The 27,643-nt window shown below is 39.6% G+C and overlaps 3 protein-coding genes across 4 annotated transcripts in view; 2 read left to right on the top strand and 1 right to left on the bottom strand.

Annotated features, from left to right (window-relative positions):
• The window catches only part of si:cabz01076231.1, a 758,238-nt gene that overhangs the window by 230,580 nt on the left and 500,015 nt on the right, over positions 1-27,643 (top strand). The window lies entirely within an intron of this gene.
• Positions 1-27,643, top strand: part of LOC141375234 (C-type lectin domain family 10 member A-like) — a 146,724-nt gene that overhangs the window by 34,604 nt on the left and 84,477 nt on the right. The gene's annotated exons all lie outside the window — the stretch shown is intronic.
• LOC141375233 (macrophage mannose receptor 1-like) lies at positions 486-18,376 on the bottom strand. Its single transcript, XM_073907827.1, has 7 exons — positions 18,326-18,376; positions 16,698-16,836; positions 16,415-16,475; positions 11,235-11,606; positions 5,723-6,064; positions 1,333-1,421; positions 486-1,228 (listed from the first exon to the last, which is right to left on the bottom strand). The coding sequence occupies exons 3-7, from the start codon at positions 16,449-16,451 to the stop codon at positions 1,091-1,093; spliced, it is 978 nt and encodes a 325-aa protein (XP_073763928.1). The 5' UTR covers positions 16,452-16,475; positions 16,698-16,836; positions 18,326-18,376; the 3' UTR covers positions 486-1,090.

Genomic DNA, 27,643 nt, shown 5'->3' with positions numbered 1-27,643 from the left:
CTGTAGTAAAAAAATTAATAAAAAAAAATCTTACTCATACCTTCGGAACGGTATTAGAGAAAATTTTGGCGGTTTTAAAACCTTGACTTTTCCAAACCTCAGAATACCTTGAAAACGGCTGTCATCCCATGCCTAATGCCAAATTGGTTGACATCGCCCAACCCTAATTTGTAAGTGCTTACCTATCTATATGTTTTCTTTTGTTTATCTATTAGGATGTTATTTGTCTTTGAGTTTCTATTGAAGAGTTCAGTGTAGTGCTCCACGATATTGGAACAATCTGACGTTGCGATATTTTGTTTTCAGCAATATATATTGCAATACGAATATAATTTCAGCAGATGAACTGATTAGCTCTATTTGGAAACATTTCATTCATTTAAATCGATTGGGATGGTCAAATCTTTTTCTATGCAGAGTGTGTTTGCATAAATTATAATAAATTACAAGCATTTATAAATACAACAAAGCAGAAATAAAAGTTAAATAAACAGTGCTTTATGGTTTTCTGGAGAGTCTGACAGTATTCAGGCAGAGAAATTGAACAATCAAACATAAAATTACATGGTCATCATTGTATAAACAATTTAAAAATAACAATATTTAATAATGTCTTTATCTTTTAATCTCTAATAAATGAACTAATCTCATGATGCGACTATTGTGGATACACACATTGCAATATCGATGCTCAAAATATACATTGTGCAGCCCAAGTTAAGTGTATGTGCAAAAAAAGAAGAAGCTCAATGCCTATATGTAAAGTGCGATTGCACAGTTCTGGAAAAATATGCAATGTTGTTGATTATTACTAAAACAATATTTCTTGTGATATAACTTTTCCCTAGAAAAGTGCTATTTTCATTAACAGTTATGGATGTAATGATATTAAAATAAAAAGGTAAAAAAATAAAAATAAATGTAAGTTATTACATATTGTATGTCTGCGATGTATATTGCTTTATACTATTATTGCGACAACAATAATTTAGTAATAAATTCTTCAGTCCTGCTGTAAATGTATTACTCTGTTAAACTGTAAATCTAACTTAATAGTTAAGATATGTTTAACGACAGGTGAAAATAAGCATTAATTTAACACTTCACAAGCAGAAGGATCTGTGTTACTTTTGACTACAGTGTTAGTGTTGTTCTTCTCGAAGATATTTCCGTTTGGTTGTTGTCTCCATGTCAGTGTGATTTCCTGACCGGCCAGCATCTGCTGAATCTAAAGCACAAAAACACCTTTTAAATGAGCTCAGACGCAGTGTTAGATTGAAATGCATTCTAGAGATATTAATAGGAATCAAAAATAAGTATTATAATATTCACCTCGTTTAGGACGGGTTCCGACAGTGTAGCATCATCTGTATTTGCATTAGATTTCACCTTTACGCGGACAACCTGCTGTACTCTCTTGACTGGAGGACACAAAAACACAAATGAAACAATAAATCCACAATAAAAAAGGCTTCCACTATGGGGATTTTGTCAGAATCCAATCATCTGAAAGAATAATAAACCTGTATGTACAGCTGGCATCAATGACAATCAATATTGTATTAAATATTGCCGAGGCATCCTTTTCTAGCTGAAAGAGCCTTTTACGGCTAACAGCTAAGGGCCAATCCATTTGGCGAAGGAACATGGCATTTCCGTTCCCCCCCTTGGGCAACAAGGGTTACTTTAGTAACCGTTGCGTTCCTCATCGGGAGGAGAACTTCAATGCTATGTGGAAAACTTCCACTATAGGGAGATCTATGGAAAACTCCACAACGATTGGAAAACACAATTAAATTAAATTGAGGAGTCGAAAAAATTTACCTAATTAAATTCTAGGCATTTTAGAAAATGACAGTACATTGGGAAAGCGTGCAGTCCCGAAAAGGGAGGACACTGCGGAGGCCACCTGATGCCCAAGTGGGGAGACCTGGTGGCAAGAAGGAATATGGACTAGTGCTGAAAAGGGGGAGTACTCGTATGAAAAGATGGTTAACGGCGAGGGGAGACACGAGTCCATTTAAGAGGTGGGACTATATCAAGGCTGAGTGAGCATATCGGATCACCAGTGGGGAAAGCACATACTGTAGCAGGCACCTATACCCAGAATGGCAGCAGACCAGTGGGCATGCCAACAACATAACAGGCCAAGCACCTGACTCCTCCGCTGAGTCAGATTCTGGGGGCCTGGGAGGAACTCTGCAGGGTTCGCCAAGTGGGGAACTCAACCTACAAAGTGAGAAAGCACACGTATCTCTGTGTTAGAGAGAAAGGTGCAGCAAGCGTTTTACAACACCTAACCAAATTTCCACATTCACCGGGGTTTCTCAGCACACTTGAGGAAATCCGATCGACTCAAAGATTAATAAAACTTGCAAATGTATTAGGTGTCACCCAGCCCACAGCTCTACAATGTCTGTTGGAGAGGCGCAACGTGCTAACGCTCAAGAGGATGTTTGCTCAGAGTGGAGTGCGCTCTCACTCCTGGGGGACACGGCTCGCCCTGGCTCAGAAAAGTAAGAGAGATGCCATCCACCGATTAGTGGGCCAACCTCTGTTTAGATACGGCACTTCCCTTCTGCCTATCACCGTAACAGATAAAGAGCTGCTCAGAGGATCTAAGGCTCAGTACATTCCGTAAGTGCAAACAGGACATCCAATAAAGGGGCTAGGTCTGCCTCCTTCACGGGCAGCACTTGCAGGTTCACTACGTAGTCTTAAAACGAACCCTGTAGGAACCTAGGGCACCTAGGTGGGCTGCCATCTCAGGGAAACATTAGAATAGGCTAACCCAAAATGCTGGCACATTTCGCTGACCGAAAGAATGCCTCCAAATACCCGCCCATTTGACCGATGCCAACGCAACCAGCAGAGTTGCCTACCTGGACAAAAATCTTAAGGATACTGAGTCGAGTGGATCGAGCAGACCTCTTTTAAAAGTGGTCTCCGAGTGGGTATGAGAAGGAAACAGAATATAATTGATAATCTACATCTCGCTCCTCTGGGAACTGGATAATGAGGTAATGCTTTCCCAGTACAGCGCTATCGCCTCATCCTCAAAGCGGGGATGATCGTAATGCCAACTCTTCAGTGTGGAGGGGACAGCCTCAGCTCCAGCCAGCTGAAGGAGGATGGCATCACAATGATCTGGCATGTTCGGGGCCCTTCTCTGAGAAGAGTAGCCTGAGTAACGGCGTTAACCACCCTATCACCCAATCGGTAGGTCACCTAAGTCCTCAACACTCTAACTATGGACCACACGTGAGGTTCTATAGATCTAGATGCGGGTGCCAAATGTTGCCTGTTCCTGAGAAGAAGCTTTTTTCAGGGGATTTGCCAGGGAGAGGCCATGACGAGGAGAGGGCTAAAACACAGGTCCGATTGTGCCAGAGAGGTGAATAAATAGACCTGTTCCTCGTCCTCCCTGACTTTACACAGTATTTGTGTGAGTAGGCTTACTGGAAAAATGCATATTACGCATGCCCCGGGGCCAGCTGTGTAGCCAGTGCACTAGAACTTACCTATAACAGCTGGACAGTGGGGATGGAGTCTCCATTTTCCCAGGTGAAAATGCTGTGAGAGCGCATCGGCTGTACGGTTGAGCTCGGTGGGGAAGAATGGGATGCAGCGATGATGTGGCAATTTTAGGCATTTAGATAACAAAAACAAATAGTATACAACCTATTTTTTATTTAAGTGCAGCATATTTCAGAAGTTCAGGGGCTTTTGACAATACATCAGGGGCTTAAGCCTCCAACCCCCACACCTCCCCCCGCAACACCACTCTTTTGAATAAATGTCCTCACAGGCTGCTGTTCACAATGGTTACGCTGAAGCGCATCTTTCAGTGCGTTCGTCCTCGGGATTGGTTTGCAGCAGAATGCCCGCGGGCCGAAGGGGCGCTAGGGCATCTCTTGGAGCTAGGTGAAAACCCGCGGAGACAAAGAGCCAGAAGGGGAGGACTTTGTACTGCCAGGCTCAACCTTCGAACCAAACCGGATAATTTGATGGTGGCATGGAAGTCTGGAGACATGCGCGGAGTGAGAGGGCTCAACCGGGGAGCGCTGGGGTCCCGCGGAAGAGCAGGAGCAGATTCATTCTCACCTTGCACCCAGGCTCCAAAGGAGGGGCTGGGAGTGTGAAAGAAGAGAGATTGTCCTCCCACACCCTGTGAGCCACTGGCGAAGTGCACCGATCCTGCAAGCTGGAAGGCATAGCATCCCAGACTGGCAGTGTTGGCAGCCTGGAATATGGCTGTGTTAAGAAAGCGAACTTTGTCAACATCATGCATATCTGCCAGGTCTAGCCAGAGGACTAATCTGGCCATCATCCTTCCCAGGGCACATGCAGCCGACTTGGTGGTAAGCAGAGCATAGTCGGTTGCTGTGGGGAGCTCGTGCTCAGGCCTGGGTCAGAATCACCCTCATGCAGGTGCCCATAGCATGCAAGACAGACGCAGCCTGGCCCACGGCCATGTGGGCTCTGGCTCCGAGGGAGGCAGATAACTTTCATGCCTTAGAAGGGAGACGAGGCTTACCCCGGCAGGGAGAGGCACCATGCAGGCCCACATTGGCACACAAAATTTGAGGAATCAACTCGTACCCCCTGGCTGCCCCGCCATCAAGGGCCATCACTGCCCATCATCTGAGGACTGAAAACCACCGCATCCTTAAAAAAAGACACACTGCACTACCGTGTTGCTCTTTTAAAAAAAAAAAAAAGACTCACCATTCTGGAGGACCAAACCTAAAGATCGCCAGGCAAGGGAGAAACCCAGCTCAACCATCTGCCGCCACATATCGCACACTCTGGACTGGGAGAAGCAGCCTGCTTTCTCATTCTCTCTCTCTGTGAAGATTCACTTGGAGAAAACCCTTGAAGACTCTCTCAGAAGCTTAGTGAAAGGCTCTGAAAGCAAAAAGGATGCCTCGGCATGGCACGAGTGACGTTTTTATACAATATTGATTGTAATTGACCCCAGCTGTGCACGCTGACGCCCCTAACTCATTTGCATTTCATTGGCCCCTTTAATTACTCTTTCAGATGATTAGATTCTGATGAAATCTCCATAGTATTTGTGTTCCCCTCCCGATTGGGAGCTATAGAGTCGTGTCTCACCAGATCCATTTGTCGTTTACGAATCCCCGCAACACACAAGGTCAAGGAAATCGTGACAAATTTGTGTGATCTGACCAGGGCTTAAGTTTGTTGTAACAAAAATAGTGGTCGGTGTTGCAAATCGCAAACATCACTGTTGATGGGTAACATACATGTAAGGGAAGTTTTAGACGTAAACCGACTGATATTATTGCATTGTAGAGCCCTGTAATATGTTTACAGACATTTAAGAATCAAGTAAACATGCTTGATTATCAGAAAAACAATGCTGAAGTCAGTTATTCTGCTTTGAAAATGTGCATTCCCTGTCTTTGCTTTGATCTCTGTAACTCCGCTCACTGTCAGTTGACCAAAAAATATTTCAGCCCCTCGGTTTGCTTCTTTGAGCCGCTCCAGCTAAAAGCAGGACAGCAGCTACTGTGAAGGCAGGGCTAAAAATAGTAAGTCCCCACCTGATTGGTCAAATTTAGATAAACAACCAATGCATATAATAAATGTAATTTGGCACACAAGTCTGTGATATGTATATTGGTTATACTTTTATCATGATAACAATATGACATATTGAGCAGCCCTAGTATAGAGTAGTAGATCTGAAACCCACCAGTGCTGCAGAAGAAGTACAGTGATGCTGTGCAAATGAAGTCCTCAAATGTGCGATAGTAGTTTACAGCAGCACAGTTTTCATTGGCTCCGTTCAGATTGTTAGCTGCGAGTTGAGCAGAGGCGGTGAAGTTGGCCTGATCTGACCACTTCCAGGGGATTCTAATCAGTCCGATCCAGACCGCAGACATAGAGGTGCGCAGCTGGTTGGTGATCAGGTCATTGTCGGATTGGTTCTTAATGGTTGCCAGGTCTGTGTACATCGATCTGCAGTATGTCTGTGCATCCAGCCAGGTCTTATAGGTCTGTACCAGAATCATTTTTTGTGTTGCGTTTGTACTTTCTGGGAAAGAAAAGTTGATGAATTAATTCTCTTTGGTTAAACCACACTCTCAAAATGCTGGTTTGTTTCTACTCAAAATACATCTGTGCAGTAGGGCTGAATTTTGAATTCAACAATTTGAACCAAACTTACAATTTCAAATTTTTTTTAAGTACTTCATGTCACAGGAATAATTATTGCATTGTTTGCTTTGCCCATAAGAGGGTGCAAGCCAGCACAATAAGCAAATAAGAACTGATCAAGCATTGCATCTTTTACTAAAACACTCACTTTTTTTTGTTCGTAACCTTTCAAACAGCTGGTCTTAAATAAAATCTAATTTCCTTTATGTGCATAAATTAGAAATGAAGCAAAAAGTAGAGTGCATTGATAACCTGAGAGGACTTATAGGTCTGTAGCAGAACCATTTTCTGTCTCATGGTTTTTTATTGATGATTAACGTAGTTTCAACCTAGTATTGCACTAAAGGTGCAGCACTTACATGATGATTGCATTCGTGAGCAGATTCGTTAGTTTGGTGATAGTATCAAATTGGAAAGGTCACATGATTTACTCTATAACTAGAGGGTGATGATTTCTAGTACCATATTTTGCAACACTAATCCGTACAACAGCATTTTTTTTTTGCTGTTGGTTGCTAGGTTACTAATACTACAGACAGCCACTTTAAAAACTTTAAATATTCAAAATTCTTTAGAAAAATTACTTTGTTTTTCTTGTTTGACATAGCAAACATTACAGACATTTGACTTCATTATACTTGCCTTGTTTTCTGTTGTCTGCTATGCTACCAGTACTACTGTAATAAACAGGACTTGTAGCCACTTATCTAGCCAGCAGAGGTAGCCCTCGCCCGAATTCTGACTACCAGTATCTGCTGCCTTACCAAGCGTTTTCTCTTTGTTTTGTACTGCCTTTTTGTTCTGACCTATGCTCTTGGATTTTGGAGTTTGCCTTGACTGCCTTGTGAACTAAATGTTTGTTTCTCTGAATCTTGCATGCTTTACCGACTACGATTCAGCCTTATAGTGAGGGGAGGGGGTTTGGGAGCGATCACAAACAGAAGAACTTGGGTGGGGTTGCCCCCTGCGGGCCTGGCCGTAACGCCACTGGCGAGAGGCACAGAGATCACAGAGATGATTTAAGCATTGCATTTCTAGGGTTAAATGAATAGAGCAGTAGAGATATCGTGAGTGCACATTCCTCTGTCTCTCTCATTGAGGGATCTGCTGTCAATAGTTCTTAATGGTCTTGCATGTATTCAGGCCTTTTAACATAAAACAACTGAAAGTTCTGTGTTTTTGACAATATTTCAAGTTCACTAAAAGTTGGAATTATTAGATAAATAAAACTTCCCCATTTTTAATAAGAATATTTAATTAAATAACTTCTTGTGATAAACTTGTTGCTATAAACAAAGTAATGTGTGCATTTACAGTACTTCTAATGTATCAAATGTGAGCTTCAAACTTTTTCTTGATTGAGACATGTTGAACTCTTCTTTCATCATTTGCAGTGTCTCCAAATGGCATTGTTTGTAATTTTTCAAATTTTTACATGTGTTAAATTATTTTCTGTGGCGGTTCATTCCGCTGTGGCCACCCCTTATAAATAGTAAAATTTAGTAAGTCGAAGTAAAATGACTGAATGAATTAATTTCTGTAAAGCTTCTTCTGGCTATGACACATTCACACCTAAATGGTTATAAGAGACGTTTCCATGCAGGGAACTCTACGCTGTGTTTCTATTAGCCCAGGGATTCCCAAACTTTTTTATTCCGGGACCCACCTAGGCAAGTAGTTCAATCTCAAGACCCACCATAATATTTTAATATGGAAAAAAGGGTAAAAAAAAAATGTTTCCATTCAAAGCAGTCAAAAATATATGGTGTGTGGTTTTTTTGATTTTGCGATTTGAAATGCACAAAATGAGGCTAGAAGTGCTTTTTGTGGGATGCTGGCTGTAACTGTGATCATTTTTTGGTTGAAAAAGATTTCTTCTTTCAGAAGAGAATATGATCAACCTTTGATCAAGCCCCTTGATTACGATCAAGCCCCGTCACATCGCAGTAAATTCCACTGCTAGTGTATAGTCACTAAATCGCTTTTTGATCGACTACTACAAGCTGGGAAAACGTCAGATAAATATGCCAAAGCAATTAACATTATTGCTGAATAGATCTAATATTTACACATTTGCTTGAGGAAGGAATGATGGAGGTAGTTACATTACTAGTACTATTTTCCATAACATTAGCTGACGTTAAAACTAACAGATAGCACTATAGCTAATTATTGATTAGCAATCTGTCAACGTTGAGATGTTAAAATATGGGACAACAAATAGCTTCAAATGATAGAACACATAGCAAACATTAGAAAATATTAACTATAAAATAAAAGGTTTAGCCTATTAAAATCAATAGCCTATCAGAAATTACATAAAGCTATAAAATCTACTTCACTTTTGATTGTATTTGCATATTGATTAAAGTTACTGTAGTTATTTAGTGAAGAGCAGCAGATGAATCTCTCATTGTGTTTTGTTTAATAACAGAGGTGTTCATGTAAGAATGCACAGATCTATAATGAAGCATTCGACTACTTTAATAACTGTTTGTGCTCATTTAAGAGGAAATTAGTTGTGTTTAAAATAAAACATGCAGGACGGAGAAAAAAAAGGACGGAGCACTTTTCCGACAGTCCCTTACTGAGAGCTTCGCTCAGTGCGAGCTCTACCGGCTAAACGCAGATTGCGAGGGCTCAAACGGAGCAGTGCTCGTAATGTCGAGCGAAAAGAAAAGAAAGACAGCTGTGAAACACAACCAGCTTTGTCTTTTTGTAGGAAACACACTTTAGATAATTTTAGGGTAAGAGGTTTTTGAGTTATTGCCGTCAATCGTACTGGTTTTGATTCACCGCAATGTAAATACAGCTGCAGCTATGTGACGTTGCGCGACCCACCTTTGTTCACTGTGCGACCCACAATTTGAAGACCCCTGTATTAGGAGACACTATGGGTTACAATCCCTCTCTTATAACGTCCTGAAGCACAGGTGAAAGTCCAATTTAATTGGTGGGACCATGTGTGTGACGTCAGACCGGGAGGTATAAAAGCAGCACGGAAGCAAACAACTTCAGCTTATCTCTCTTCACTCAGACGCAGTAGTCTTTTTCCTCCTACTTACAAGCACTGATAAGGCACTATGATAAGACATTACACTGTCTTACACATAAACCACACATAAACTAAACCAAAAACAGGAGAACATGTCAGTTCAAAGTAAATGGCACTCAGCCCCATACGGCGGTCAGCTTACTGCTTTTTCATACAATATATAGGTGTGTGACAGTCACAACAAGGAGGGGAGAGGAAAAAGGTGGAGAGCACCTTAAAGTTCACAATTTACGATCAACAAGAAAAGCACTACAACAGGTTTTAAACAAGAACGACACATCCTTTGAAAGCTCTCCGTCTCTCCCCGGCGGTCTGACTCCATCGGTCTCCTTTTCAGAAGATGTTGTGTTCTCCGAGCACCAACCACAGCGCACACGTGCAGCACGTCCAATTAGGGCGGACGGATCTCACAGCGCAGTTAACCAACATACCGCTTGATTTCTCGCTTCATCACTGCGGTAACAGTCACAGGCCTATATATAACATATAATATAGAACATAATAATAATTGTTATTAATATTATAAATGTAAGAGATCTGATTTTTAGTGATGACCTGCACAGGGAAGTTTGAACCCTTTAGCAGGTCTTACACGGCCTGTATGATTAGCCATTTATTCAGCTATTGTCAGGGTTCTGCCACTTTGGTCTTGTAAATTCTTGTTTTGGTGGCAGAGCTCTGACACTACTCATGTCTTGTCCTGTTTCTTTCTCTGTGCGCGCGCGCCGTCGTGGGTGTACGCAGAGTGTGCGCGCTGCCACTTGATGTGGCCGCGCACGCTCTGCGTCCCTCAGACGCGCGCGCTCTTGTACTAGTGTTTGTGTTTGTTCTGTCAGCGGCGCGCTGCTTTATTCTCGGCGCCTCCGTCTAGTTGGTTTCAGTTTTGGTTGGCGCTGAGATGAAGCATGCGCGTTGCTTATGTGTGAGCGCACGGTAAGGTGTTTATCTATCGTGTGCTTGTGTCTTGCGTCTTTTGTCAAAGCACGTGGCTCGGTGTTTACATTGTGGTCACGTGCTTTTGTCGTGTGCTTCAGTGTTGTGTTTGTGTTGTCATGAACATGCGGTTAATGAGTTCTCTCATTGGCTGCATGTTCTTGTCCTGTGTATGTGAGCGCATGGCTTGTCTCGTCTCTGTCATGCGCTCTCCCGTCTATTGTCTTGTCCCACCCACCTTGTTATCTTGTTTGTAATTATTATTTTCACCTGTCCGCCTGTCTGTTTATTGGTTTGTCTTTCCTATTTATTCTCCTAGTGTGCTCTGTTCTGTGCTGGTCCGTTGTTGATTTTCCCTTCCCTGTTCTATGAGGTATGCTGATTTCTGGTCTAACCTAGTGTGTCTTGCCAAGTTCCAGATCTTGTCTAGTTAAGTGTATGATAATGTTGTGTTTTTCCCCACATGGGGAGATTTGAGTTTTGTTTTTGTATCATTTCTTAATAAAACCATCATTTCCTGCATTTGGGTCCTCGCCTCCTCTTCATCACCCCCATACCCTGACAGCTATGGCTTGTTTAGATTCACACTGTTGCAGAATGATGCCTCGTATCATGGAAATCGTTATATATTTATTTGCTTTTCCCCCGATCGCTCTGCTCCTGGGAGTTCTGGAGATTGTACATTTAGGGAGCTCAAACTAAATCGGTGGTTGAGCCGTTTTTGGCCTACATGAGTGTGGTTTTCAGGCCTAGTGTCTTTCCTTAATGGTCACCCTTGGGAAATTCTCGTTCAGAGTTCTTCTGTCCCAGGGGTGGGAGTGATACCCCCCCCGTCTGAACCTGTGGAAGCTATGGATGTGGCCTCTGAGGGGACCCACCTCATAGTTCTAAGCTGAAGTTGTTTGCTTCCATAGTGATTTAATACCTCCTGGTCTGACGTCACACACGTTTTGACAGTCCTATCATGCAGCCGTAATGCATATATTGAACTAATGTGTCCATACAGAGTTTGTGCGTGCGTGCGTGCGTGCGTGTGTGTGTGTGTGTGTGTGTTTCTCACCGTCCATACACACAAAGTATCTTAAGTCAGTGCAGTAGAAATTATACCAGCGTCCATTAAAGTAGTGAGCGACACAGTCTAGGTCTTTGTAGTAGATGTTTGGATATCCGGAGAACCAGGCCGTGAACACTACGCTCTCCCCGCTGTGAGTCCAGAGCCAGTTGTTAACGTCAGCGTACAGGCCGAACCATGCGAGTCCGTAATAACCCACATCAAATGCGGTTTCCTGCAGAGTGGCCCAGTCTTCATCCGTCTGCACCGTGGCCAGGTCGAGGTGGTTGGTCCTGCAGTAATTCTGGGCTTGGTTCCACACCATCAACTTTGGGATGAGAATATATTCTTGAGGACTACACAGGGTCAGGGGCAGCAGTCCTGCGCAGAAACAGGGGTGTTTAGCTTTCTAGTGACTTATATTTTGTTTTTATATAATATTTATTTTTATTATTATAAATACCTAATATTTGTATTATTATAAAAATATAAATTTTTAGTTATTCTCATTTTATCTAATCAGCAAATAAATAAAAAATATATCAATCAAATCAAATTATTTTATACATTTTATTTTATTATGTTTTGATGAATTTAAGCCTTTTTATCAATAAAAAATAAAGAAATTTCGTAAAATGCAAAATTACACAGGGATCAGCAATATTGAGTATTATTAATATTAATCATTCTTTAATTTTCTTTTCATCTTAGTCCCTTTATTAATCTGGAGTCGCCACAGCGGAATGAACCGCCAACTCATCCAGCAAATGTTTTATGCAGCAGATGCCTTTTCAGCTGCAACCCATCACTGGGAAACACCCATACACACTCATTCACACACACACACTCATACACTACGGACAATTTAGACTACCTTTGGACTTGTGGGGGGAAACCGGAGCACCCGGAGGAAACCCACGCCAACATGGGGAGAACATGCAAACTCCACACAGACACGCCAACTGACCCAGCCAAGGCTCGAACAAGCAACCTTGTTGCTGTGAGGCGATTGTGCTACCCACTGCGCCACCGTGACACACTTATTAATAATAATAATAACAACCATTGTTTGTAATTAAAACATACACTTTATTCTGAGACATTTAAAATATATATTTATTCAGTTGAGTTTAAATGATTAACTTTCTAATGAAAAGTAAAGCAATCAATGTTTCTTGCTGCAGTGGTGTCATCTGATTTTTTTCCCGTATGTTTTTATTTTATTTTGTTTTGAGTTTAACACATTGAAATACAGCCTACAGTCATACAAACGTCTTTACAACAACATTGGTCAATTTACCAAATATACAAATTAAAAAGATATGTCTGTATACATACACAACAACAAAAAACAAACAATAAATAAAGCTCTTCGTGTTTTAGTAAGTGGTAAACTATTTAAAAGTGACTTTTATCATCATACTGAATAGAAATGTACTATAAACGAGTACAGTTAAAGTCAAAATTATTCGCCCCCTTTGAATTTCTTTGTCTTTTTTAAATATTTCCCAAATGATGTTGAACAGATTCAGGAAATTTTCACAGTATGTCTGATAATATTTTTTCTTCTGGAGAAAGTCTTATTTGTTTTATTTTGGCTAGAATAAAAGCAGTTTTTAATTTTTAAAAACACCATTTTAAGCTCAATATTATTAGCGCCTTTAAGCTATATTTGTTTTCAATAGTCTACAGAACAAACTATTATGATTAGAAATGTGTTGAAGAAATCTTCTCTTTGTTAAACAGAAATTAGTTCAATATATGCAGTAGCCCCTTTCACACAGTGATACCGGTAAATATCTGGAAAATTTACGGAACGACTTCACCGGTAAATTTAAAAAAGCGCTGTTCACACAGGCGAGGATGTTACGGGATTTTTTCGGAAAGACCATTCACACATCCACTCCAAAATACCAGTAAATTCTGACATCATTAACCATTTGACTACATCACAAACTCTATGGATGATCAGTATTGTGAACAACTGTGATGAAAACATATAGAGAAACACTTTCGCATGTCGAGATGTACATGATATGTGTGTGTGCTGGCGCTCACAGGCTGTTTTACAGGCACACTTAGAGCTTAAAGGTAAGCAAACAACGGTTTATCATAAGCATCTTATCGATAATTATTTACACAGTTGGCATTAAGATGAACATAGAAACGTTATTTGAATAACTTCTAGCAGCTGAATGTGTCTGGGAAAATATTCAAAGTTTTATATTTTCACAAACCGTGCGGACGTGAATGCATCTGACTGTTCTGATTGGCTAAAGTAGACGTCTCACGTCAGCACGTTCTAGACGTGCACGTGCTCTTTCCGGCAATCTTCCTTCTGCATTCACACAGAGCAGCATTCCGGCAAATTACCGCTAATGTTACAACTTCTCTTTCCGGAAAGGTCTGTGTGTGTGAAAGGGGCTATTATGACTGCATGATAGGACTGTCAAAAAATAAACAGGGGGGCTAAAAAGTCTGACTTCAACTGTATATTGAAGATTTTATCAGTAATATTAATCAATAATTGAATTGTCCATGAAATCTTCATCTTTGAAATAACTGATGAAACAACTGTTTTCAAACACATGCTGTATGCTTTTTTAGCTTTTATATGTTTATTTTTTTAATATTAATCTTCCCCCCTCATAATGCAATCTTAATCTGTAAAGTGTTTCCCAAAGAATAGATATCAGTGTTTCCTCTAGGGTTTATTCCAGCTGTGGTAGAAGAGCTTTTGCACAGATCTTCCAACAACCTATGACGTTATTTCACTGACCGATATTGTGAGCGCAGTATTACAAGTCGAGATCCCATTCATGAAATACAAGCATGCTGTAACGACGGGGTTGGAGTGACAGAGACAACTGGAGCTAAGATCCAATATGCAGGTTCATTCAGCGTCAGGCAAGCAGTGGTCATACAGGTACAAACGGGTATATTAAGGCAGTCCAGAATCGTAGTCAGTAAAAAAGGCAATAGGTCGAAAGGCAGGCGGCTGAACTAGGTTCAAACACGGAGAAACAAGACAGGGAGAAACGCGTTGTAATGTCACTGGAGTAGTAAACAAGACTCTGCAACCAGGATGGGTTCATGAGTGGCTTATGTATGGTGTGATATCAGTCTTTGACAAGGTTCAGCTGGTGAGTGTAATCAAGCTAGATGAGTCAGCAGGCGTGAGTGTCTGGGCGAAGTGCATGTGTGAATATGTAGTCCTGGGAAATACGGAAGTGTAGTCCTGGTGTTCGTGTGAGAACCAGCGATCTCTGGCGAGCGATCGCTGATTGTGTGACACATGCAAATCTTTTTGCTTGCACGACGATTTCCTTTGTTCCTGTACAAAACTGCTTGTGCCCTCAAATATAAGCTGCTCAAGTGCAGATTTTCTTGTGCGCTCTCTAATAAACGTTGCTGAAGTGTGATTTAATGCGTTTATGTAACGATTATAACTCCAACAATTATTAGATTTGTAGGGAATATTTCTGAATGTCTGCAATAGACCTACAGAGTGGCATTAATGAGTCCTGAAGTAAAACGAAACTGCCATAAACTATATATAGCTATAAAGATAAAGTCACTGTACGCAGAATCATTACCTTTATCTATAAATAAGTGGAGTTTATTCATAAACTAATTTCAAGAGGATCACGTGATTATGATTGAACACGGCTGGTTTTGCATTAGCATGTATGATCATGTATGGCCTCTGATCAGGCCAGTCCTAACCCACTATAAAGAGCCAGGGGTTTTTCACTACAGTCATCTTCCATTGGAAGAATCCCCTCTTTCACCCCTACCTCTTTACCTTTCCCTCCATAGGGCGGCACGGTGGCCCAGTGGTTAGCACTGTTGCCTCACAGCAAGAACGTCACTGGTTTTAGCCCTTTACCTGGCCGGTGGTAAAGGTAGTGTGCATTGCATGTTCTTCCCGTGCTGGCGTGGGTTTTCCCCGGGTCCTCCGGTTTCCTCCCACATTCCAAAAACATGCACAACTAGTGAATTGATCAATCTAAATTTAGCACTACAGTCAATCCCTCATCCTGCAGCACATCTCTTTATAGCATTCATTTTAGTCATCAGTTCTTATCAAGGTGGAGTTGTCGAGATTTACCTGAGCTCAAGGCTCCCCTCTCGCCCTGTAAACGGGAGGCCAAGTGTGAACTCTTGAAAGTATAATTATGGAATTTGTGTTCATCATAGCTTAAAGCTACATAGTGTTTTACGTTGCGCAGCCCTGTCAGTCAGTCAGTCAGCAAGTAAGTTACCCTTAAATGGTTAAACAAATGAAGCACAGCACTACTACAATTGCAGAAAAGATCTCTTTGTTATAATTCACTTACATCTTAATATGGTTTGGTGTGATTTATAACCCGCTTTATTAAAAAACAGCAACAACTCAAGGTTTGAATGCAAATCTGTAATGTAGGATTTTGCTGTGGTGCCCGCTATGGAAGACTGAATGTTAACGGAAACTAAGTCATAATCGTTTTTTTTTTCTTCTAATTATTAATTTTCTTTTCAGCTTAGTCCTCTTTATTAATCTGGGGTCGCCACAGCGGAATGAAGCGCCAACTTATCCAGCATATGTTTTACGCTGCGGATGCCCTTCCAGCCGCAATCCATCACTGGAAACATCCTTACACACTCATACACGCACACACTCATACACTACGGACAATTTAGCCTACCCAATTCCACTATACCGCATGTCTTTGTACTGTGGAGGAAACCAACACGAATGCTGGGAGTACATGCAAACTCCACACAGAAACGTCAACTGACCCAGCCGAGGCTCGAACCAGTGACCTTCTTGCTGTGAGGCGACAGCACTACCTACTGCGCCACTGCGTCGCCCTCTTCTAATTATTTTTATTATTATTATCATTATTATTATTATTATTATTATGAATCATTATTTATAAAGAAAACTAAATAAATATTTATTTTAGACATTTTTAAACTAAATTAATTCATTTCAATTTATATAATTAACTTTGTAATGAAAAATAAAGTAATCAGTGCTGAGTTGTGTTCATTCTGATTTAGCCTTTTAATTCTGGTCTGTATTTGTGCTTTTTACAATTGTTTTTCAGTCAATTATAATGTGGTTTTATTCTGTGACTGTATTGACAGCGGAACAAATACAGCTGAAAACTAAACGATAAAATTATTTCCAAAAAATGTTTTACCTGAGAGAAGCAGGAGAGTGAGACAAGATTGGTCCATTGTTTATTTCCAGTGTTTTTGTCACTGTAAAAAAAAACCCATAAAATATTTAAAACATCAAATTATTTAATGAATAAATGAAACAATTATATATATTATTTTTAGATATATATAATGTATATATATAAAAACTATTTTAAATTCAAGAATAACATCAGTGTTTACCATTATGAAAAATAACAAAATAATGCAGTATAATCATAAGAAATTATATGACAATTAAAACCTGATCAAATATTGGACTACCTTCAGTGATGGTGACCTGCAGTGATGGCGAGTTATCAGGAGGTTTTTCTCACTCTCGCCTCCTTTAGTGCTTTATTGATGATGGTAAGAAGCTCAGATATGCAAATGAGTGTTGAATAATTTATTGAGGCTCCTCCTCCTGGAAGACCATATTAGGAATCATAATGATAACAATACTATGAAACAGAAAGTGATAAATCACAGGTAAATATCTGTTTGTGTCGTCATTTCATGTGTATATTAATTAATGTCATACTATTTGTAATCTGTAAATTAGCAAAGTTTTGAAGTAATCTTTTCAACAGCTGGATTCTGATCCAGCTTAAAATCATCTTCAATGTTCTACTGAAGAAAGAAGTACATCTTCAATATCCCGAGGGGGCGTATGAACAGGAAAATTTCACTTTTGGGTGAACTATCCCTTTAAATATGCAAAACATTAATCACAACATGTTCCTGGTTAGTTTTAGGTCACCTTTATTTGTTTAAACACCTCAGTTTTCGTGATTAGTAGAGTTTTTTTTATCAGATCATGCAAAATCAAAGTCGTATAACTTTTGGGCAGTTATTTACCTATGCAAAGACGTGTGTGTGTGTGTGTGTGTGTGTGTGTGTATGCGTGTGTGTGTGTGCGTGATCTTCTCCTTCACATTTAAAGGACAGACACTTTAACAAGCAATTTTAGGACAGTTTTTGCTAAAACGCTTTGTTTTGTTTTGTTTTTCGATCTCAATCTCAACTTAATTACAAAGCACAATTAAAAACATCGTACAGTTAAACAATATGCTTTACAGTACTCTAAATACAAACTTATAATAATATCATTATAACAACACATTAAAACGAATGTACAGAGACCTTGTTTGGTGCTTTATCTTCACTTTTTGAATAAAATATGATTTATTTTTGCTTTATTTTAATATTGAAAAGTTGCTGTGTAACCTTTTTCACCTCTAATAAGTTTAAAACTCCAAGCTCAAGGCTTATATTCTTCCCAATAAACATACAGAAGCCAGTAGATTTACCACCTGCTTCATTTTGCATTGTAAAGTGGATTATTTTGTCTCTTAATAGCTGAATTAAGTAAATATACATGCGTTTTGCCTTTTATGTGATCTCTTTATCCTGTTCTGCTGGAGTTTGCTTCAGCTATCTGACAGACGGCTGTCTAGAATGTGGAGCAGGTGGATCCCTGAATTTAAAAGACATGTAAAATAAAGACGTTATATTGAAATGTGCTGTAATTGTGTTTCTGGAAGGAGACAAATGATGTAAACCCTCTGACAGACAGAACACTTGATTATATTAGGTTACACATTTTAAGGTGGTGCTTTACGTGTACTGCTTTTTTTATTGTGATCTCATTTCCCTAACTCCGCAGACCTGCTGTGATTTAGTGATCATTTGTTTCTGTCTTTGAATAAAGCGCTTGGAGACGTCCTTGAGAAGGTCAGGATGGAAATGAATGTGGCCTAGATGGAAATGTTTCACCTGCACTGATTCACAGTACATTGGGCTATTAGTGGTGAAGCTGAAACTGTCTATAATTGGACAATTGATAACATTTTAGAACAGGATTATTCATGGCTTGAGTAAATGTTTTTAAAGTGGTGTTAACTGCATCAAACCTCTTTGAGTTTCCTTTTTCTGTGGATAAAAATCCTGCTATGCTGTCAGAGGATCTTGTTACGCTCTGCTCTGATTTATCATCTTATTCTTATCTACTCTGATTGGTCAGACTAAATCCTGCTCTGCTCTGATTAGTCAGAACATCATTCTCTGCTCTGATGAGATCAGTCATGTGGTCCAGTTTGTTGTGATTGGTCTGCCCTTATAGTACATTTTGGAAAACAAAATCTCGCTAATACATGGATCCTTTAACACAGTGGTTCCCAACCTTTTTCTTTGGGGTCCCCCCCATGAACATATGCAAACATTGGAGCCCCCCCACCATATAAATACACACGCACGCACATACATATGTACTGTGTGTGTGTATATATATATATATATATATATGTGTGTGTGTGTGTGTGTGTGTGTGTGTGTTTGTGTAATATTGATATATAGTAATATGTATAGAAAATATTAATTAATCAGTTTTAACTTGTCTTGGCCTTCAATAAAACCAAAATTTAGGTAGGCTTTGTCATACTGTCTAATCTTTTTCTTCGCCTCTGAAGAATCACAGCATTTACGTTTGTCTGCCATTTTTGTTTTGATTTTGCCTTTACGACACGTTGACAAGCAGATTGCGCGAGTGAGCAAAATTTAAATAATTATTTAAAGTTATTTATTTTAATTATTTTCACTATTATGTTGGAATTTTAAGCATGCGTTTAGATTTTTATTTATTTTTTTGGTACTTAAAAATACATATATAATAGTAGGGCTGCTCGATTTTGGGAAAAATCATAATCACGATTATTTTGGTCATAATTGTAATCACGATTATTCAAAACCATTGCCAGTTAAAGTCAAAATTATTAGCGCTCCTGAGATTTTTTTTTTTATAAATATTTCCCAAATTATGTTTAACAGTATTTCCTATAATATTTTTTCTTCTATTTGTTTTATTTTAGCTAGAATAAAGACAGGTTTAAATATTTTGAAACCAATTTAAGGTCAATATTATTAGCCCCCTTAAGCAATATATATTTTTGATTGTCTGCAGAATAAACTACCTTTATAATGACTTGCCTTATTACTCTAATTAAGCCTTTGAACTGCACTTTAATCTGAATGCTTGTATTTTGAAAAATATCTTGTAAAATATTATGTACTGTCATTATAGCAAAGACAAAAAGAAATCAGTAATTAGAAATGAGATATCAAAACTATTATGTTCAGAAATAAGTTAATAAAATATTCTTTCCATGAAACAGAAATTGGACAGGAAAAGGTTTGCTAATATTCAAGAAGGCTAATAATTCTGACTTCAACTGTATACATACAGTTATTTTCCACCCTGCAAAGGAAAGAGAAATAAATACAATAGAATAAAAATATAAAACAAACTGTGCTTTAAGCATCTTCACTGTAAGAAAAACACTTTAGCTACAGCAGTCCTTCAGTCAAGAGCAGCAAAGGTTTTCTCGTTATGTTTGTTTAATAATGATAAAAACAGGCGGCAGAAGGATTATAGCGCACTGTCTCTTTAATGGTTTCTCTTTCACGTCTTTTGATCCTCAACTCGTTTGTTTATTACACAAATGAGGGTTAATGTAAATAATCACTAAACACCGCGTTTTGACACATATTTTACCATTAAAGCGTTCACATTAAGATGACTTTAGATGTCTGCGCTCCTCTGCTCGTCTCAGTGTGTGAATGAGAGTGAATGCTGAGCGGCCGCATGCTTCTGACTGCGTGATCGTGCTGCACACACACATAAGCTCTTTCGCGCTTTTAAGAGCCATTTAAGAGCGTGTACAACTGGAACGTGGCAAAATATAATGCAATAATCATTTATCTCGATTAATGCTTTTTTATAATCGTTTGAAACCGAAATCTAAATCGGATATTCGATTAATTGCAAAGCCCTTTATAATAGTGGAGCACTTTTATGCCTTTTTCTACCTCAATACTTATCCTCTCCCGCGCCCCCCCTGTGAACTCTGGCGCCCCCCTTAGGGGGGCGCGGACCCCAGGTTGGGAACCACTGCTTTAACAGCATTGATAGTGTAATACTTGGTTTATAACCAGAATATAAAGTCAATTAAAAAGACCCTTATTATAACCAGAACATAACCTGAACAGTGAACATAACCAGAGTGTAACCTGAATAACTTGGGCATAACCTGATCATAACCTGAGCACAACCTGTATATTACCTGAAAATAACTTGAGCATAACCTGAATATTAACTTCATATAACTTCAGTGAGTGGCGCAGTAGGTAGTGCAAAAAGGTCGCTGGTTCAAGCCTCGGCTGGGTTAGTTGGCGTTTCTGTGTGGAGTTTGCATGTTCTCTCTGCATTCGCGTGGGTTTCCCCTGGGTGAATTGGGTAGGCTAAAATTGTCCATAGTGTATGATTGTGTGTGGATGTTTCCCAGAGATGGGTTGCGGCTGGAAGGGCATCCGCTGCGTAAAACGTGCTGGATAAGTTGGCGGTTCATTCTGCTGTGGTGATTAATAAAGGGACTAAGTGAAAAGAAAGAATGAATGAATGAATATAACTTGAGCATAACCTGTATATTACCTGAACAACGTGAGCATAGTCTGAGCATAACCTGAGCATAACCTGAGTATAACCTGAGCATAACCTGAGCATAACCTGAACATATCCTGCCATGCATCATTTGATACCATTAAAGTTGAGCTACCTTTATAGTACCTAAAGCTTAGGGTTGGTGTAAACTAATTGGCTAATCCAATCTAAGGTTTCAAATGGAAAAACAGTTTATCATCACGTGACATGCACAGACCCCTAGTTTTTTTGTGATTTTGCAATCACTGAATTCAACGCAAAATCAACAAAAAGTCGCAAAGTCTTGCGATCCTGCAAAATTCCTAATTAAATGAAAATAATCGCAAAAAAAGGTATATAGTCTCATGAAACATCCAATTTCAAACCATATAATTAAATTATTTTATTTCAGTTTGCAATAATGTTTTACATGACTTATATACGTTGCATACATAGCACATGTGATTTGAGCATCTCTCAAAAAATAACGTCTCACCTGGGTCCTCACAATAATTACAGTACATGGAAGAGGGCGGAATTGTTTTGCAGCCTGTGCAGTGAGCAGACGAGGGTGAAGCGCGGGTAATTTACATGTGAAGTCAATGCAAAGATGCGATTAGGCATCCTGTGGCGAAAATTGCTCATTCGTGCATTTGACGTGCTTCAGACTGCAAAATAAAGTGTGCGCAAACATCTAACAAATGGAGCAATGGGACAGACAGAACAGCAAGCAGCTTACATTGATGGAGATTGGTTTACAGATGACGGCCGCTGTTCGTGAATTGAAATACATTATTTGTTCATAATTTATTTGTGAAATAAATTATGAGTTCACAGTTAAAAAGTGTTTAAAACTGGTTTTTAGACAACAAACTTTCTTTACACATGGGTAAAACAGAGGCTATTTTATTTGCTTCAAGAGTGAAATTAAAAAAAGATGATAATTTTGTAGTTAAGATTAATGACTGGAAAATTCAGTCAAAAAATGTGATAAACTATTTGGGTTGTTTAATAGATAATAAATTATCAGGAGATGCTATGGCAAAAAAGTTTTTTACGAAGATTTGTGGAAAAATTTGGTTTTTAGCAAGGCAATCTGATCTTTTGGATGTTCATTCTTTACAATTGTTGGCAGGAGCTTTAATTCAACCCCATTTTGATTATGCTACGTCATTTTGGTACAGTAGCTGCTCACAAAATTTGAAGGAGAAATTGCAAAAGGCACAAAATAAATTAGTACGAATAATTTTAAAAATGCATCCTAGAGCACATTTGCACAAAGAGTCTTTTAATAAATTAGGTATGTTAACTGTGAGTAATAGAGTGGTAATACTAGTATAACGCCGGGGAGTGACACCACAACAGAAGGTAGGATCCAATATGCAGGTTTATTCACAGTCAGGCAAGCAGTGGTCAATACGGGAGCAAACAGGTGTGTGAGGACAATCCAGAATCGTAGTCAGTTTAACAATCAAGAGGTCGAAAGGCAGGCGGCAGACAAGGATATATAAAAATAAATAAGGCTAGGTTCAAAACACAGGAAAACAAGACAAGGAAAACGCGTTGTAATGCTACTTTACAGTGAACAAGACTCGGCAAACTGAAGAGGTGAATGTGTGGCTTAAATAGTGTGTGTTAATCAGTCTCTGAAAGTCCTCAGGTGTGCAAATGTAATCAAGCTAGATGAGTGAGCAGGTGTGTGGGTGAAGAGCATGTAGGAAGTTGAAGTCCATTAACTGGCAGATTTGTAGTTTCATGAGTGAGTGTTTACCAGCGACATCTGGTGGTTTGTTCACTGGTAAACATGACAACTAAGGGTTGGGATTTTAATATTTGTTTATTTAAATTTAGAAGTTTAGTGGGGAAAAATATGTTTTTATATACAAGTGCAATCATGTTGAACAAACTACCAAAATCAATCAAGGAAATAAAAGATTTAAGGTTGTTCAAAAAAAAAAACTATCAAAAGATGGTTGTTGGATGAGGATAATTAGTTTGCATGGTGGACGAGGATCTTTTAATTTATATGTTACTTGAGTGTGAATCGGGTTGCGGCTGGAAGGCCGTTAGCTGTGTGGAACCTGTGCTGGATAAGTTAACTGTTCGTACCGCTGTGGCGACTGTTTGTTTTATTCTTCATTAGTATTTTGAAGCCATACATTGTTTTCATTTAACAGAGGACCACAATGGAAATAAGCCCTGGGCTTTATTGTGTTTTTATCCTCGACAGTTTTTTTAACAACGTGTATGGCAGGCGTGTCCAAACTACGGCCCGCGGGCCATCTGCGGCCCGCAATCAGTTTTGTGGCGGCCCGCGAGGCTTTTTATAAATATCAATAGAATCTGGCCAGCTATACAAAAATGAACGTAATTCAATAAATAACCACCGGGTGTCGCTATTACATGCATTCAATTAAGCAGCAGTTCTTGTTATGATCTATCTATCTATCTATCTATCTATCTATCTATCTATCTATCTATCTATCTATCTATCTATCTATCTATCTATCTATCTATCTATCTATCTATCTATCTATCTATCTATCTATCTATCTATCTATCTATCTATCTATCTATCTATCTATCTATCTATCTATCTATCTGTCTGTCTGTCTGTCTGTCTGTCTACACACAGTTGAAGTCTGAATTATTAGCCCCTCTTTGATTTATTTCTTCTTTTTTAAATATTTCCCAAATGATGTTTAACAGAGCAAGGACATTTTTACCGTATGTCTGATAATATTTTTTTCTTTTGGAGAAAGACTTTTGTTTTATTTCGGCTAGAATAAAAAGCGGTTTAAATTTTTTTATGAACCATTTTAAGGTCAAAATTATTAGCCCCTTAAGTCTTCAGAACAAACCATTGTTATAAAATAACTTGCCTAATTACCTTAACTTGACTAGTTAACTTGATTAACCTAGTTAAGCCTTTAAATGTCACTGTAAGCTGTATAGAAGTGTCTTAAAAATATCTAGTCAAATATTATTTACTGTCATCATGACAAAGATAAAATATATCAGTTATTAGAAATGAGTTACTAAAACTAATGTTTAGAAATGTGTGGAAAAAAATTTCTCTTCGTTAAACAGAAATTGGGGAAAAAATAAATGGGGGCTAACAATTCTGACTTCAACTGTATATATATATATATATATATATATATATATATATATATATATATATATATATATATATATATGCGTGTCTGTGTGATGTATGTAAAATTTGGCCCGCGACAACGTTTGTTTTTTTTACATCTGGCCCTCGGCCCAAAAAGTTTGGACACCCCTGGTGTATGGAATACTTTTTGTACAGTTTGTCTAAAATCTGTCAAATAAAATTCAATTCAATTCAATTCAAGTCCTGTACATGTATGGCTGGTGTTATGGTATTCGTGAAATTGATAAATGTTTTCGTTTAACTCTTTTCCTGCAGTTAACGAGAGAAAATGCTCCTCGCAACGAGTACTACAGTTATCCGTGTTTTAGGTGTATTACGGTAGGACAATCCCTGCCACATGTTAGATCTGTTTTATATCTTGTTTCAATTGTTTTAAATTGCACACCTAGCACCGAAGGCTACCTAATATGATAAATAAGATATATAATAATTATATATATATATATAATCACAAAATTGTCCGCAAATTTCTGGTACAAATTACCACCACAAAATCAGTCATTTTTAGTGAGAAAAAACACAAAAAATAATGGTGAAAAGCTAGGGCGTCTGAGTGCCTTGTAGTTTTGATTGTAAGAGCACAGATTTTGTATTTTTCCATTTTGTATTTGTGTAATAATTAAAGATAAAGCCATAAGGTCATCCTAATTCATTAAATGAGTGTGTGAGATCCAAACACTCCTCTCTACGTCAGCAGGAGGCGACAGGTGACGGACTGATCTGTTTATATACTGTAGGCCCCAGCCTGATCTCACGAGAAAACGTGAGTATTTTACGTTTTGCCAGGTTAGTGGCTAATTGGTACGAATTCGTACGAGTTCAGTCGTACGAAATGGTACGATTTTAAAAAGGAGGCGTGGAACCTAACCCCACCCCTAACCCCAACCGTCATTGGGGTATGAGTTTTATGAATTATGAATTGCCGTGAGATTGTGTTGGTAGGCCCTGTAGCGTGTGTTGTACACCAGAAGTAGTAGATATACACCAGATCAGTCCTGCTCAAACATTTTAACACTGCACCAGTTTTGATAGTTTTGATCTCATGCATTTGGTCTAACTGCATATGATTCATTGTTTTAAATATAATTTATTACATGCAAAGAATTTAATAATATGCATCACGTTTAAGAGTCAGATTGTAACCCAATAGAACCCACTGAGAACCCAAACAACACAAGTCCATGAAAATGGGCACAGTTTCTATCAGATGCTTTATTTTAAAGAGCAGTCATATCCTGAATCACTGTGCAGCACTGCATCTGTTGTATACGGTGGCCGGGAAGTGCAAAACATTACAAAGTTTGAAACACTTTTACAAAGCTGGAGACAAATTTACATTTTGAAAAACATTTTTACCTATCATCAGACACAATTACATAGGAGAAACAATTTTACAAATCCCGAAACAAATTTACAATTACAGATTCCTTTGTTCCAGATTCCATTTTACAGAGCTTTGTAAAAGTGTTTCAAACTTTGAAATGTTGTTTTGCACTTCCCGGCCACCGTAGTTGTAAATATCATAAATACATACAGATCAAACACAAACGGTGTCACTTCAAACGGTTCAGTTATTCTATATATAACAAAATAGTAATGTATCAAGTTACCTCTAAAAAATATAACGTTTGTATGTGTATTTAGGTGTACTTTTGTCTTGTTAATATTAAAATATTACTGTAACTGAAGGCTTTCACAGAGGTGCGAATCCAAATGCAGATTTATTCACAATGATGGTAAATCAGGCAAGGTACTGAATAGCGGTGTTTTCGCGCGAGTTCTTATCAGCTGTGTTGTCGCGCGAGTTCTTATCAGCTGTGTTGTCGCGCGCGTACTGAATAGCGGTGTTGTCGCGCGAGTTCTTATCAGCTGTGTTGTCGCGCGAGTTCTTATCAGCTGTGTTGTCGCACGCGTACTGAATAGCGGTGTTGTCGCGCGCGTACTGAATAGCGGTGTTGTCGCGCGAGTTCTTATCAGCTGTGTTGTCGCACGCGTACTGAATAGTGGTGTTGTCGCGCGAGTTCTTATCAGCTGTGTTGTCGCACGCGTACTGAATAGCGGTGTTGTCGCGCGCGTACTGAATAGCGGTGTTGTCGCGCGAGTTCTTATCAGCTGTGTTGTCGCACGCGTACTGAATAGTGGTGTTGTCGCGCGAGTTCTTATCAGCTGTGTTGTCGCACGCGTACTGAATAGCGGTGTTGTCGCGCGCGTACTGAATAGCGGTGTTGTCGCGCGAGTTCTTATCAGCTGTGTTGTCGCACGCGTACTGAATAGTGGTGTTGTCGCGCGAGTTCTTATCAGCTGTGTTGTCGCGCGCGTACTGAATAGCGGTGTTGTCGCGCGAGTTCTTATCAGCTGTGTTGTCGCGCGCGTACTGAATAGCGGTGTTGTCGCGCGAGTTCTTATCAGCTGTGTTGTCGCGCGAGTTCTTATCAGCTGTGTTGTCGCACGCGTACTGAATAGCGGTGTTGTCGCGCGAGTTCTTATCAGCTGTGTTGTCGCGCGAGTTCTTATCAGCTGTGTTGTCGCACGCGTACTGAATAGCGGTGTTGTCGCGCGCGTACTGAATAGCGGTGTTGTCGCGCGAGTTCTTATCAGCTGTGTTGTCGCACGCGTACTGAATAGTGGTGTTGTCGCGCGAGTTCTTATCAGCTGTGTTGTCGCACGCGTACTGAATAGCGGTGTTGTCGCGCGCGTACTGAATAGCGGTGTTGTCGCGCGAGTTCTTATCAGCTGTGTTGTCGCACGCGTACTGAATAGTGGTGTTGTCGCGCGAGTTCTTATCAGCTGTGTTGTCGCACGCGTACTGAATAGCGGTGTTGTCGCGCGCGTACTGAATAGCGGTGTTGTCGCGCGAGTTCTTATCAGCTGTGTTGTCGCACGCGTACTGAATAGTGGTGTTGTCGCGCGAGTTCTTATCAGCTGTGTTGTCGCGCGCGTACTGAATAGCGGTGTTGTCGCGCGAGTTCTTATCAGCTGTGTTGTCGCGCGCGTACTGAATAGCGGTGTTGTCGCGCGAGTTCTTATCAGCTGTGTTGTCGCGCGAGTTCTTATCAGCTGTGTTGTCGCACGCGTACTGAATAGCGGTGTTGTCGCGCGAGTTCTTATCAGCTGTGTTGTCGCGCGAGTTCTTATCAGCTGTGTTGTCGCACGCGTACTGAATAGCGGTGTTGTCGCGCGAGTTCTTATCAGCTGTGTTGTCGCGCGTGTTCTTATCAGCGGTGTTGTCGCGCGAGTTCTTATCAGCTGTGTTGTCGCGCGCGTACTGAATAGCGGTGTTGTCAGCACACTGTTCAGATTGATGCAGACATGAGATCTCTATCTCACTCATGGTTTGTCCTCTCAAGTGGGGGAAAGACAATGCACAACGTTACCCCACTGCTGTCAACCTGGGCCAAGTCATATCTCTCTTGTCCCAGAAACCTCAGTCCCAAATGAGAGGGGTTTTTTCTGTTGCAGGGGACATTGTAAATACCCAGAGATACCAGCTTTTACCAGATTATATTTATATGATAATTTTCCTTTAAACCCATCTCTATCTAAGTGAGTGAGTGATTAAATGTTGAATGTGATGAG

The sequence above is a fragment of the Danio rerio genome, chromosome 7, assembly GCF_049306965.1.
Source record: "Danio rerio strain Tuebingen ecotype United States chromosome 7, GRCz12tu, whole genome shotgun sequence".
Taxonomy (NCBI): domain Eukaryota; kingdom Metazoa; phylum Chordata; class Actinopteri; order Cypriniformes; family Danionidae; genus Danio; species Danio rerio.
Note: the sequence above shows the minus strand (reverse complement) of the source record. Positions and strands in the feature narration are given on the sequence as shown.